This window comes from Xenopus laevis, chromosome 5L (assembly GCF_017654675.1).
Source record: "Xenopus laevis strain J_2021 chromosome 5L, Xenopus_laevis_v10.1, whole genome shotgun sequence".
Lineage (NCBI taxonomy): Eukaryota > Metazoa > Chordata > Amphibia > Anura > Pipidae > Xenopus > Xenopus laevis.
Genome location: NC_054379.1, coordinates 24,797,432 through 24,813,053, shown reverse-complemented (window position 1 = coordinate 24,813,053; position 15,622 = coordinate 24,797,432). Strand labels below are relative to the sequence as shown.

The window sequence follows — 15,622 nt, the reverse complement described above, 5'->3', positions numbered from 1 at the left end:
TCAGATAACCTACTGACCCCTGTATACTCCACAACCCCCAAACCTTGGAAATAATGATCTGTTTCCCACTCATATATTAATATTGTACATCAGTTAGGAACCCACTGGCACATCAGTCAGGAACCCCACTAGCCCTTCTATACTCCTGGCCCCCCTCGGGAATAATGATCTGTTCCTCACACATATCAGCGACTAAGCTGATAAAGGGAATGCAGGGTTCAATTATGGGGGAAGTGGCAGTAATGGGGGGATATAATCACTGTATATAAGAGGAAGTAATGAAATAAAGAAAGTACAGAGAAGAGTGACTACACTGATAAAGGGAATGAAATGGCTCAGTTATCAGGAAAGGCCGGCCAAGTTAGAATTGATTACACTGAAGAAGAGCTTGAAGGTACCTCAGCCTATCAAAATGTAGCACCTTTCTACATCTAAGCTTCCCCTGATACCCAACTGGGGCTGATTTATAAACATTGGGTACATTTGCACCTGGGCAGTAATTCATAGTAATCACTGCTTAGCCAGATGCAGGTAGAGCAATGAAAACAAGCATCTGGTTGGCTGCCATGGGTTACTGCCCAGGTGCAAATTTGGCAAATGTTTATAAATGATCCCCATAATGTTCTACTTCTGACCTCCCCTACCTCTCCAATGCTCAGTGAAGAGACACCTGGAGTCCTGTCTGCCTCACCCTAGATCCTCTGAAGTCAATGTACCTCTAAAATGTAATAACTCATTCTCGCCAACAACCTGATATGTTGATTGCTCCTCAACCTTTAGATTGTAGGCTCTTATGAGGACCATCTAAACCTCCTAATTTCTGCAGGCCTGGTTTGTTAATTTGTGATGATATTATTACAGGCTAAATAGCTTGCATAATGAATGATAGTTGTGATACTGCTGATGATATTGCACAGTCCTTCCTGCCTCCGGTCCTACAGTATGTGCTTCTTTTCTGTAAATACATACTTACCAACAGTGACCAGACCAACAAGCCAAAGCTCATTATAGAAAACTTATTGCACCCAAATACCAACCAAAGAGCTGGTGTCAAGTTCTACACATTCAGTTCCACTTTGCTGTTGGGACTAACTCACGTGTGTGGCTCTTTAAAGATCTTTCAAGTTTTGTAGCCAACCCTAGATGTTTATGGACCATGTCAGCCTTGTTTGTGCTAAGCCTTCTTTACTACTACAATGCAAGTCCTCAGACAGTGTTATATTGAACCAAACAATCATTAAGAATATTTTTTTTCCCAGCGTGCTGTAACCAAAATATATCATTTTTAATGATTTTAAAGGAAAACCGGCTTCCCCTTATTTATTCACTGAAGTTCGATATTAGTGTGCAGCATTGGCTTTCTTGAGGTTTCGTTTCTTGTCTGAAGTCAGTGTATGTTTGTTTTTGTAACATATGAAATGAGACAATAGTATGTTCGCTAGCTCCCGTATGTTCCATTACTTGTTCATCTGTATTGTGCGTTGATTACTGGATCCAATGATTTCGGGTTGGGCCTTGACGCTTTCTGAATGATATTGTTATCCAACAAATACAAAAATCTGCTTCTCATCAGTGCTGGCGGAACTGTTAATCCAGTCAATATCTAGGTAATTAAAGTCCCCCATTGTTTTAGCTTGCCCCAAATTTGTAGCCCCCTCTATTTGCAACAGGAGCTGAGCCTCGTCACTAAGACGAGGGGGTCTATAGTGACCCCTACAGTTAATCTGCCTGTTCCTTTAAACTTTGTGAAAATATCTACCCATAAGGCTTCATCTTATCCCACCTAGACTACTGCAACTTAATGTCTGGCTTCCAAGATTGCTTTTTCTCCCCTTCATTCTATCTTAACCAGTCCCTCTACAACTGGCATCCAAAGCCCCTTGCTCCTCCTCACCTGGTGATTTTCTGGGTCCCTCTCACAACCACCCTGCTTTTACACCGACCCCAGCTGCTGCCATCTCACGCCTCTAACCTTTCTCTTTCGATGTTCATCTACCCCGGAATAGCTCAGTAAGGAATCCACCTTCAGCTTTTTCAAAACTGTACCTGTGTTGCACGTTCAGAAGCCCTCATAGGGCCATAAACATCACTATTTGTAAACAGTTGTAGGACAGATGGTTGGTTTGGCAGGTAGGTACTAGTGATGTGCGGGTTAACCTGAAATCCACAGTGACCTGAGTGTTGACCACTGGTTGGATACGTTAAGGTTGAAATTTGCTCAATCATTGCGGGTTAGGGTTGGGCGTGGGTCAGATTCCCTGTCTTTTAAAGTGGACCTGTCACTCAGACACAAAAAGATGTATAATAAAAGTCCTTTTCAAATTAAACATGAAATCCAATTTCTATTTTTTTAAAGCATTCATAGCTGTTGTAAGCTCATTTAAAAATGCAGCTGTCAATCAAATATTGTCTGCTCTTCCTCTATGCAATTACTTTCACTTTCCATTCTGCACTTCCTAGATGTCACTGCTCTCCCCACATTCCCCTGTTCTCTTCGCTGTTTAATTGTGTAGCCAGGACATGGGGATGGACATCAGGTCCCCATTCTAGTGCAAAACAAGATTCTGAGATGATACAAGGCTTGTCTTAATAACAGTGTCCACAAAATGGCTCCTGTCTGCTTGCTATAATTATGAATTCCCAGACTGATGGAAACAAGATTCAAATAATTTATATTGTGTAATTAATTCATTTTGCTGGACTAATGTGATAAAATAGGATTATGAATAATTTCTTTATTCATAATTTTAAACAGAGGTGAGCATAAAAGTTGCATACAGAACTAGAAGACATGGGTATGGGCACAGGTTCTACAAAGGCAACATTTTGCGGCCTTCTGACTAAAGGTGGCCATGCACTATAAGATCTGCTTGTTTGGTGAGGTTGCCAAACGAGTGGATATTTCCCCAATATGCCCACCAAAGGCATTAGCTAATCCGATTGTTCGGGTCTAGGGCCGATTATAACGATGGAAGTGGGCGTCGATGTGATGAGGAATCCCTAGCTAATGCAGTCCTCAATCACAAGGGAAAATCAAACCTGCCCAATCGATATCTGGCTGATTTTTGGGCAGATATCGTCTGGGGAGACCTGACGGAACACCCCATACACAGGCTGATAAGCTGTCAAATCTGTCTAAAGGGCCGATATCGGCAACATAACTCTGCCCGTGTGTGGACACCTTAACTTACCGAGCAGAATCCAGTAGATGACAGAGGATATTGTACAATTGTTATAGTCAGATTCAAATGACACCAATAGTTATGTTCTTGGCTGAAATGTCCAAACTTATCCAAATGGCATGGGAATCCATGACACAAAGTTACGATCATGAGCCCAACATACCCAGAACCAAGGATTGTGTTAAAATGGTGTCTTGTTTTATTGGTATGTGTATGGGCAGCTTTAGTCTTGGCATGAATGTACATTGCCCCAAGCACTGCGTATCACCAACCTGTGTAGTTGTGATGTACCCAATCGGACTGTAATCGGGGAACACTCTCTTTAATGCAGCAACTGCACCACTGTGTCATATTCATTGACTCTCTTGATTTGAGCAGTCACACTCCCCCATTCAGACATAAACTGGGTCAGGGGAACTGCTCCCAGAAAACACTCCCACCCCCGTTACCCCCTTATCAAGCACCCACTAATCATCTTTAGGAAGGAGAGTGAGACTGAACCCCAGAGATTCTGCACAGACTCAGGATCATCACTGCCCATACTCAAACACGCCGGTATATGGAACACGTATAAGAATTGTACAAGCACTCATGCAGACCATTTGGGTGCAAAAAATGTGCCCATTTTAGTGAAACATGAACAAATCTGTTTTTTTTTTTGTTTTGTTTTTTACATTGTGTGTGGATCCCAGAAACAGAAAGCATTAATAGCAGTAAAAGGGGGAAGAAGCAGAGACTGTAAAGGGCAGAGAGTAATATTGAGCAGAAGGGGAGGGATAGGATGGGTTATATGGTGCAGTAGGAGGAGTTATAGAGAGGGTTATATAGAAAATGGGAGGAGTTATATAGATGAATAGAACGAGTTCTAAGTAAGGGATATAGAGGAGTAGGTGATACAAGGAGGTAGACATAATGCGTAACCATTCTGGGGCAATAATAGAGGCATAAATACAGGGAGTGTTACATGAAGCATAAAGAGGCATACCATTGAATAATATTTGGAAAAAGGGTTTGTAAGTCCTACTGTGAATGCAGAGAAGCAATAGGGCAACCCCATCCCCCCTCACTATCCCCCAATATTAGACACTCTGGGGTATTTAGGGTAGCAGCATTCTCATTTCTCAATCTAACAGCCTTACACAGAACATATCCTATGGCCTTATTATGGGTTACTGTCTCTGTACAATATACATTACTACTCTGATTTAAATATAGCCTAGCGCCAGTACTCAGTACTGATGTATGCTGCAGCATCTTCAGTCTCAAGGACAAACCTCTTGCACGGAGTGCATTAAATGCAGTATAAGGGTTTAGCTGCTGGGCCCTTCAGGGTATAAAATATAGGGCCAGGCGAGTGCATGCATGCATCTATATGTCAGTGGCTCAGTCCCAGGGAGATCAGAACTTCCTCCTGCAGTGCAAAGGGTCTCCCAAAGACCACCAACAGGAAGAAGACTTTTTTTTTTTTTTGCATTTATTCTGTTCTTCAAGTTTTGCCCAATTTATAGTGATACTTTGTAACACTGTTGGAGCAGCATTGATTGTAGTGTGAGTTGCACTGTGCGTTTCACTGTCTCTGTCCATTCCAGGTGCCTCTGGGTCAATGGGGCACTTGCAAGAAGTTCTAGAAATTGTTTTTCAACTTTCTGTGAGACCAGTAGACAATGGACCAGAGCTGTTCCTTCTAGTAGTCGCCGTGCTGATAATCACAGAAGACGTAGTCCCCTTACCAATGCTACAGTAAGAGATTGCAAAGCAATAAAATCCTACGGTCCATATGTATCTGTGCTGGTTGTGGAAGAACGGGGAAATCTGACCATGATGGAGGCCTTTTGCCAAGTTGAGAAACACTGTGTACTAATTCTGCACCCAGGTCACATGATAAGACGGAGGAACCTCACTAGTCAGACTGTGTTGGCTCTTGTGCTGGTTAAGGGGGGTATCAGATAGACAGGAATGCAGAACTTGGTGGTCCCTGGAAAGCTACAGAAGAATGGACTCTAATCGCCAGGTCTGATGGAGCCGCTGGCCCACACGTTGCACCCTTGGGACAGACGAGACATGCACAGTGCTAGGTGCACTATCCTGGTCTGAGTGAGAGGAGAGGGTGGTAGAGCAGCATTTGGGACATGCAAAATCTGCTTAAATCAGTGCCAGGTGAGGTGTGAGTCTTAGGAGCATGTTGGTGTCAGAGACCCACATCTATCAAGTGATACAGATTCCATGTTACAGCAGCCGCCTCTGACTGGGCCCAAATTGCATTGCATTGTGGGATTCCTTTATTGCAGTAGCGATTCTTCCACCTTCCTTTGTGGCCCTCATAGGCGGCTCTTACAGCTATGTCTTGTGTGTAAAGCGAGCCCACACTTGCTGAAGCTGGGAGCGTGAAATGCGCAAGACCGACGGTACCAGTCTGTGATTGCCGGCGGGCAGCGGATGGTGCCGGCGGTGAGGAAGACGCACAGGGCTACTTTCTGCAGAGCGGCTTCGCTGGATGAAGGAACCAGTGGGGTGGGGGTAATGCTCCGTCTCCAGAGTAGAGGATGAGAAGACAGAGGACGCCAGTCTGCGCAGGGGGCTGTACCGAGGCAGGGGGTTCTGGGAGAGTCTGTCCTCCTCCGGCTGAAAAACATCAAGAAGAGCGGAGGAAAGGAGTGAGGCAGTGCAGAGACTGGCTTCCTGCTTCTAGCTACATCTTCAGGGGTCCCCTCCCCCAGACGCCTCACACTCACTCATTCCCAGAATGCCTTTGTGCTTCCCTGTCCTTGGCTGGGTGCACTTCCTGTTGTGGCGACTCTTGGTTGCAAGTTGATATTAGACACAGAGAAAAGCACTGAAATGCATGGACCCATGGAGCTACAGGGTTAATGACTGGAAGGGCAAAAGGCCAGGGAATCCTAGCCTCAGCTCTAAATCAGGAGCCTCCCCTAAACCAACTTGTGTCTCAGAAGGGTTAAACCTTCAGCTCAGGGTACCTCCCATGGCACTGCCCGCTGGTCTCTAGGGAACACTCAGCCTGTACAGAGACGCCATGCACATTGAGGGGCGAGTGTTCATTGCATGAGGGTTGGGATTGAGTGGTACACAAATAAATGGCTGCTATAGATAAATGCTCAAAAACATCATGTTCCACCAACACACATTCCACCTCTGCTCAACAGACGGACCCTCTTTGCTGCCAGGGTGGGATGTATGGGACCAACCATGCTCCTCTGAGCTTGAGATCACAGAGTATTCAATCTGAAGTGGATCACTCACACACACGACTAGATAAACCACAATCACAGACAAAGAAGGATCAGATCACCAATTCTCACTTGCTTTCCATACAACCAAAACCAAACTGCTTATAATTCTTCCTACAATAAGCCTCCAACTGACGTCATCACTCTACATTCCAGGGAGGAGTAAATATACAAAAGAGAGGAGTTAATGCACATTCCCTGGTCCCATAGTACTTTAGTTGTGTATTCGACTTTACATCTCCTCTGCACCTAAATCTCTCTCCTTCCCTTCATTCCTAACCAGCAGTGTAACAAGTTGGCAATTTGAGGAAGTTGACCCAGCAGCCCTAGTTTTGCCACTGTTCCTAACCTCTCTCTCCCCTTCCCTCCATTCCTAACCTCTCTCTCCCCTTCATTCCTAATCTTTCACCGCCCCATCATGACTTGTTCCCTTCATTCCTAAATTCTTTCTTTTTTCCTTCATTCCTAATCTATGGCTTTTCCTTTCATTCCTAGCCCCCCTTCATTCCTAACCTCTTTCCCCCATTCCTAACTCCTGTCTCTCTCTACCCTCCCCTTCATACCTAACTTCTCTCCCTCTCTCTCTCCTTCCCTTCAATTTTAACATATCTCTCCTCCCCTTCATTCTGAAACCCCTCTCTCGTCTCATTCCTAACCTTTATCGCTCTCCTTCATTACTAGCCTCTATTTTTCTCCTTCTTTCTTAACCTCTCTCCCCATTTCTCCTAACCTATCTCTCTACTCCCCTTATTCCAAACCTCTTCATTCATAATCTCACTGCTCCCCTTCATTCCTAGTTTCTCTTTCTCCTCCTCTTCAAACCTTACTTGTCTTTCCCCTCATTTTTATTTATAACCTCCCCTTCATTCCTAACCAATCTCTGTCTCCTTACCTTCATTCACAGCCTCTCTCTCTCTTCAATCCTTCATTCCTTACCCATCTCCCTCCTACCCCTTATTCATAACCCCCCTCTCCTCCCTTTGTTCCTAACATCTTTCTCCTCTTCCCTTCATTCCTAACCTCTGTCTCTTTCATCCCATTCATTCCCAATTTCTCTCCCCTTCCTTAACGCCTACCCTACTATCCTTACCCTTTCCCGCTGTTTCATCTACTTCAAAAATTGTAAGCTCTTTGGGGCAGGGAGCTCACTCCTAGTGTGTATTTTTGTACAGTGTGTAATTTACTGAAGTTTCAAAGCACTTACTGAGGTTTCAGGCTGAGCTTTTTGTGTATACAGTACACACAAGGGTCAGACCCGTGTTGCTTATATGGGTTTGTTACAAATGATGAGCAGGTTGGCCCAAACCCACGGGAGTCGTATGTTAGGAAGGTTTGGGACATTCATTCGCCCCAGAGGCTATATTTGTCAATAACCCAGCCCCTATGCGTCCCAGCGTCAGTAATGATGGGGTATAGCTTATGTCTGTCACAAATAGAGTAGTGGACTTCACAGTAAGTCGGTGCAGGTTTAAATCGGTTCGGTGCAATAAAACGGTTTTGGGTTGGATTAGACAGGTCTAGCGCGGGCCAAAAAATGTTCAACCCATCCAGCATCATTCCATACAAAGATCAGAACCCTGTTGTTTACCTGGGTTACATCCAAGGACCACATTGCTGACTTGGGTTTTACACAAAACCTGAGCCCTGTTGCTCACTTTGGCTCCGCACAAAGATCAGGGCACTTTTGCTCACCTGAGTTTCATAAAAAGATCAGACCCCTATTGCTCACTTGGGTTGCTCACTGGGGTGTAGCTTATTACTATAACAAATGGGGCTGTGGACTTCACAAACTGAGTAGGTCAGGCTTAGGTCAGGTTTAAATCAGTGTGGTGCAATCTTGGGTTGGATTAGACAGGGTTAGCAAAGGATGAAACATTTTCAACCCATCCATCACTATTCCATACAAAGATCAGGCCCATGTTGCTTAATTGGGTTCCAAACAAAGATCAGACCTATATTCATCACCCATGTGTCAAGTAATCACGCTTGCTTTTACGGTAATGCCAGAGCAGATCATGGCGGTGGAACAACACAGGCCGAGAATCTGCTCCTACACTTCTCAGATGTACCTACACCAGGATACATTACGTTGGGTCGGGGGCAGGGACATCAGCATTAGAGCAGATACTCATGCAGTGTTCCTCTGCATGCTGAGATCTGCTACATCTGGCATTAGCCTTGGTGTGCCAGAAAGCACACATATCCTTAGAGAAAGCCAAGCATAGGGCAGACGTCATTTCTGGTGGCAGACACTAATTTAGGCACTGACCAAGTGTTTTCATGTGAGTGTAATACAATATTTAATTTATTATTAAAACAATTTACAGTATGGTTATTGCTCCTGCTTCCTAATATGTTAAAAGAAAGAAGCTAAAGGTCCTATGGGATACTTATATGCTGCTTTGAAACTAAGTTGCCAGCTCTACTGGATGTTGAGGAGAAACACCTTGACACTATTTGACTTAAAGACATGAAAACTGAATTGATATACTTGTGGTTGCTGGTACACTAAAAGCAAGTCTGGTTACTTGACACATAGGTGATGAATATTTGTTATTGCTCAAGATCTGTTATATACAAAAATATTTATATAAACCCTTTCATGTTTGGGGTTTACTGGTCCTTTAATATACACTGGATATGCCCAGTTAAACCTGTATGTGTGTGTGACACCAATGCATTTATATTACTCTTATTCTATTGTGTATTGCATAAACACACTCATCTTACCTGTCTCTGAGGTCCGCTCGGATCAGACTCTCGTCTCCGCTGTCTTGTTAAGGAAGTAGAATGAGAATGTGATGGGCTCCCAGGAGTTGCATCAGGCCTGCTGTCTGGTCCCTCATTTCGAGAGCATGTCTCTTCCTCTGCTACGGTTTGCATGGCCCGCAACCTAGCGTCATGCACCTTTGGTCTTACAGCTGCCTCTGCCCCTCCAGGCCTACGCCGATCCTCCCCATCTTCCAAGGGTCTCAGCTCTTCAGGCTCTTCATCAGTAGTCCCAGAGGTGCTGGGTTCTGCCCCTGGGTGGAAGTCCTTGAGTTCAGTTTCTTTATCTATGATCACCCACTCCTTGCTATCAAAGTCTTCCTCCTCGGCTAACGGCACTGAGCGAAAGGCATTGCTTAAAGCTTCATGTTCCACTGAGGCAGAAACTTCCATGCGCCCGCTGCCCTGTCGATCAGCATTCACTGTGTCAATGGAAAACATCTGGGCCGGCTGAGAAGAACACACCTGACGGGATGGGGAAGCAGGTAGATCCATCCGAGACCTGACAGAACAAAAATAAATAATAAGATGATGTTCAGAACCATACAGTGTGGGCCACAAATAAGAGTGGGACCCTTTTACTTTCTTTCAGTGCAGTCCTGTCTAATGCCAGTCTGTATTTATTGCACCTAAATGGAGTCTGGGTATTGGTGAACCACTAAGAAAAGCCCCGGAGTTCAGTGGTTCTACTGCAAATCTTAGACAAGGGAAAATACCTTGACTAGGCACAAACACAATGCCCTGGGACTGGAGAGCATTCTTACGTGGGGTAAAAATCCCTCAGACCCAATAATAGAAGGTAAAGCATGGATTCTCCAATGGCTGGGCCACAATGGGTTCCAGCAGCACCAATAACCATGCAAAGATCATACTTCCCAATACATCAGCTTTATCCCAGGTTGTCTACCTTCTCTCTGGCAGCTCTGCTCTCTCAGCTGTAGAAAGTCGTTCCGACTCAGGGCTGTTGACACGTCTGTAGCGCAGGGAACGAGCCTGGGTGGTTGGAGATTCTGGAGGTGCCCGTACAGGTGAACTGGGACATCCTCCCCGACTGGGATCCTCTTCCATCAGGCACTGTGTCTGCAAAGTAGAAACCATTCATGTACAGGAGGCAAGATGTGTGTGTTGCTATGGTCACAGGCACCTTGACAGGGAGAATATGTTCTAAACCGGCCTCTCTCTCTACTCACTCGGAATCGACCTACTAGAGTTTGTGTGCCCACCTGCTGGTCAACCTGTGATCCTATGCGTGTTACTGTATAAAACCTCACATTAGGTGCAGGTACAGGTATTAGGTGGGAAATGCCATTTCCCATTTTCTGCAATATAAGGCCACACTCCAAGCTCTTTATTAATCAATCATATTAATATCCAGATGCCAAAAAGTCAGAGGTCCATGGACCTGTATGGAGTTGTGCTTTATTCATGCGTGGCAAACAAAAGGCAGTGAAGATTGGGATTGTTTAAAGGACAAGCAAATTCATCAAAGGGATTGATAATTGTAATTACAATAAAAGGCTTTGGAAACCAGGTTTATTCTGCTCATGGCGAGGAAAGGAGATTTTCCTACTAACATAGGAAGGGGGTATTTACTGTAAGGGCAGTCAGGAATTCTCGAACATGTAAGAGAGAATAAGTCATTCAGCGGTGAGGAGGAAAGGAGATTTCACAACGACAAAAGAAAGGCGTTTTCTTATCTGTACTGGCAGCCAGATGATGTACTTGCTAAATCAGAGAGGGCAAATACACTTCTGTAGAGCAGTCTGCAATGGGCCAAACTGAAATAATATCCTTATAAATGCCAGAAACCGTTTATAAGAGCCAGGACTTGCTGATTCAGGCCTCTTCCTCCACTCTGCCCCCCTCCCACCTGACTTTCAGCACTTTCTTATATCACACAGTGCACTCACTCAATCATCCTGTTTCTCTACCTCTCAGGTATCAGCCCATCTTTTCTCTCTGTTCTCACACCCCCACCCTCCAGTCTTTCTCCCCTTGTCCCTCACTCTCCGGCCTCTCTCCCCTTGCCCCTCCCTCTCAAATTGTGATCCTTGCCTTTACCCCTCGTCTCTTTACCCCTCGTCTCTTTACCCCTCGTCTCTTTACCCCTCGTCTCTTTACCCCTCGTCTCTTTACCCCTCGTCTCTTTACCCCTCGTCTCTTTACTGCAGCAATGTAATCTTGATCTGGCCAGATCATGAGGAGCACAAACACAGGTACCTGGTAGCAAAGAGGAAAACTGAAAACAGCAAGGGTAACAAAAGCAAAACAAAAGTGAAGTGTGGCATTTCATAGAACATAGAGCAAAGGTAAAGAGCTCCATGAGGTAAGACACTGCATATATAAACTGTACATTACAACGCATAAGGTACCCCCTACTGCAGGCTGTTATAAAAGGAATTTGGCATATCACTCGTGTATTATATGGGGTAATGTACCCTCTACTGTAAATTATTATTATAGTCAGAGGGGTTATGTCACCAAATAAAGACACAAGGCTGCAGGCTAATTTATACAGGAAACTCTGAGTATCACTCATGTATTAATAGGCATACTGTACGTACGTAAATGATAAGGATATTAGAAGTCACCTTGCAGTAACGTGACCTATATAACTCAGGTCACATTTTTGATAGATAAGGTTATTAAAGAAGGTTTTTAAATGTCCATGTTCTCTACTTGCAAAGAACTGAATGCAATTCTACATTTAGGCTAGTGCCACACGTTGTGATAAAAGCAAGCAAAGAATCAGCCACTATACTTGAATCAGTGCTATTCTGCACCTGGAGCCACTGCTGAAGGGTGAAGGCACACAGATTATGGCACATAACCACTCAAGTATGTATTTTTGTGCAGAAACTTGCTCTGTGTGCTAAACCTGAGCCTACTAAATGGCTCTGGAGTCTATGGGAAACAGCCTTTCAGTAATTCAGAGTTTTTTGGATAATGGGATTCCGGATAACAGATCCCATACGTGTTTGTGTGTGAAATAATAAGTTGCTTCAAGTCTTAAACTTTTTTGGTCCGGACCAGTGTCAGCCTGTTCTTTAATTGTTCCGTTGCTAATCCTGAGCTGGGATTGGAGGAGAAGCAGTGACAGTGGGACAGCGAGAGGGGGGGGCGGTCTATGTGTTGGACACAAGAAGCTGATACCTGCTATTTATCGGACATAATCGCACAATTGCTGTCAAAATGGCCAAAACATAGTCTGATTTGTTCTTGTTACTACTTTAATCTGAATGGTTAGTGGTAGGTTGGGAGATTGCAACGTCCAATTGTTCTTTGGACATATATAGGATATATCTGCACGTCTATGGCCAGCAAGGGGGCAGGGAATGTCAACACAGTATGCCGATATCTTGCTAATGCTAATCCTAAACTGGGATTGGAGGAGAAGGAGCAGTGAGAGTGGGACAATAAGGAGCGGGGCATGTGTTGGACACAGAAAGTTGATACCTTGCTGATGCTAATCCTGAGCTTGTTGCGATTTACATCTGTCTCTTCCCAAATCTCAGTGTCATTAAAGCCCAGATTGGGTGTTTGGCCAGTGATGTCGGCTGGCCGGCACGGAAGCACTGGGGGGGCATTTTCCTGGTCACTGAGATGCTCTCCCTGAAGGACATCTTCTGTATTTTCCCGCATTAAATCGCCCGGTACTGGAGTCACATTCACCACCCTACAAAGACATAGAAAGAATCATGAGAAACTCTCAGGGTCCCACATTGCCGGGTGCAGCCCCAGAGGGGTCATATTGTGGCAAAGAGAATCCTATAATGCCTTGATTTGCACCAGAGGGACCAAAAAGTGGCACAGAGGTCCCTAATGCTTGGCACTGGTCCCATACAGGCCATATTGTGGCACAGAGGGTCCCCAGTGGTGCCATATTGTGTTAAAGGGTGTCTCCACACTCCAGGCACTGCCCTAGGTAACAAAGAAAGAAATCTAGTAATACTTTATGCTCACCCAAACATGGCTGCTGTCTGTCGGGTGTTCTGCTGAGGGGGGGTGGAGGAGCTGGTGGAGAGCAGGATATCTGTTCCTCCTTTCTCCCAATCGAAGGCCTCATTCTCTGTGATGCCTCGTTCCTTCATGCTGCTCTCAAACACCGACATGATCATCTGTGGGAAGAGGGAGATGCCTATCAGTGACTGGACAGAGGGAAATGCCAACTTGCATTTGATGCAACAAGATGGTTCCTGATCCCTGGGTGCATCTAGGACATATAGTATGATGATTCTTTGTATATGAGAGACCTACATACGTGTTAATAGACTGATGGTTCATTTTGGTAAAAAAATCCAATTAACCTACACCGAGTCAGGGTAATATGGGATTTACCCACAATAAGGCCCCCAAAGATCCAACATACGTAGAACATTTTGTCTCCAGCCCATTCTCCCACATGTGCTTGTTGGTTTCCAATTCCCAATTCTCAATGTGGGGGTTTCGTCTTGCGCTGCGAGTACCTGATAATCCGGTTTGGTGAAGTAGTCCAGAGTGGAAATGTGCTCCAAGAAGAGGTGGAACTCAGATGGCATGTGCTTGAGAAGCATTCGGTGATCATACTTCTCTTTAATCATGCCAACCTGCTCCTGGGGGGACAAACACACAATGGTGCAGTTACTTCCACAGCAGGGGGAACCCCAAATCTATACCCTAATGGTGGACAAGGCATGGCCCCTGTGCAGGAATATTATAAGACCCTGTCTCACAGGAAATGACTGTAAGGTCACTAATATCTCCAGTTCTGGCACACAAGACGCCCCATTTACAGACGCCTCAACACAAACTCCCCACCCCCTGAAGATTAAATGAAATGTAGAAGGTTTGCATGGTTAGCTGGGTCTGTAACACAGACAGCACTCTCATTGGATAATCATTGCAACAATCACTGCCCCTCCCACTGACACCTCAATAATAAGATCACATGTCTGTCGGTGAGTAACAATTTAGATCTTACCTTGTCCTTAATCTTTCTCCAGGGCAGTTGCCCAACAGCAAACTCCACTAACATATAAAACAAGGACCAGAGATCATCATGCCGGCCCATCTCCTATAGGGCAAAAAAGTGCAATAAGAAGTGAGGGACAGTTATAAACAAGGATTTGAGTACATTTTCTCTCTTAGCACTCATTCTTACAGGGTGCACCCATGAGGAAAATATGTAGTGCAGCAACCTGAGTCTGCTCCATCTGCCTCTGCGGGATGCTACCTCTTCAGACTGTAAGTATGTGAATAGTCCCCTGTCTGATGTTTTGCACAATGCAACACTGCCCATAGAGAGGGCAGAAGAGTGGAATGATAAACCCCTGAGAAAGGAAACCCAGGAGCAGCTCTGCTAGGGATAGAGCTTGTGCACAGAAGCTGTGATCATGTGACACTCCCAAACTCATAAAGAGTCACCTTTAATACCCCCTCCCCCAACAGTAAGTACTAGTGATGGGTATGCAGTGCATCTGCCCTATGATTCTATGTGCTTGTAAGTTGCCCTTCTTTGGCTATATGAGTTGGCTGTACATGCCACCTGGTGAATGTAAGTTTGCTGGGGAAACGTAAAGCATTTCGAGCAGTATGGCAGTGTGTCTGAGCAATGGTAGTGTGTTGAGGGGTGGGGGACTGTCTGAGACTGTCTATTTCCCAGGCTTTAAAGTTGGACGAGCCCCAGGCATTTGCCCTTGTTTGTAGGATATAAATGAATTTCACTTTCTATTACTATACTCACTCTGTTCTTGTGCGCATTTACTGACGCATATCGCACAGTCCCACGGAATCCAGCAACATTGCGAGGCTGTTCAGAAGAAACAAAAGTTGTCAAGCCTTGATCTCTCATTTTCTCTCCTGGAATGACTTTCTTCCTGTGTCTGTTTCCACTCGCTACACAATAGCTTCCTCTGTACTCCCCCCATTTCCTCTCCCTGTGCAACTTCATGTGTACTTTCCTATTTCCTCTCCTTATGCAACAACTTCCTGTGTACTTTCCATTTCCTCTCCTTATTCAGCAACTTAATGTGTACTGTTCCATTTCCTCTCCCCACGCAACAACTTCCTGTGTACTTTCCTATTTCCTCTCCCTATGCAGCAACTTCCTGTGTAATGTCCCGTTTCCTCTCACTCTATTCAACAACTTCCTGTGTACTTTTCTATTTCCTCTCCTTATGCAACAACTTCCTGTGTACTTTCCTATTTCCTCTCCTTATTCAGCAACTTAATGTGTACTGTTCCATTTCCTCTCCCCACGCAACAACTTCCTGTGTACTTTCCTATTTCATCTCCTTCTGCAGACACTTCCCATGTATTGTGCCATTTCCTCTCCCTATTCAACAACTTCCGGTGTATTATCTATATCCCCTTCCCATGGGCTAACATCCTGTGTAAAGTGGAGCACTACAATCTGGTTCTCTTTTCCTATTATCTAGTAGATCACTG

General features: G+C 44.9%; 1 protein-coding gene across 1 annotated transcript in view; it reads right to left on the bottom strand.

The window, feature by feature from the left end:
- The window catches only part of ttbk1.L (tau tubulin kinase 1 L homeolog), a 42,883-nt gene that overhangs the window by 6,322 nt on the left and 20,939 nt on the right, over positions 1 to 15,622 (bottom strand). The window contains exons 7-13 of the mRNA XM_018262771.1: positions 14,919 to 14,984; positions 14,157 to 14,249; positions 13,663 to 13,788; positions 13,160 to 13,314; positions 12,653 to 12,872; positions 10,104 to 10,276; positions 9,158 to 9,698 (exon numbers count right to left, since the gene is read on the bottom strand). Of these exons, the coding sequence (XP_018118260.1) occupies positions 9,158 to 9,698; positions 10,104 to 10,276; positions 12,653 to 12,872; positions 13,160 to 13,314; positions 13,663 to 13,788; positions 14,157 to 14,249; positions 14,919 to 14,984 (1,374 nt within the window). The remainder of the gene's footprint in view (positions 1 to 9,157; positions 9,699 to 10,103; positions 10,277 to 12,652; positions 12,873 to 13,159; positions 13,315 to 13,662; positions 13,789 to 14,156; positions 14,250 to 14,918; positions 14,985 to 15,622) is intronic.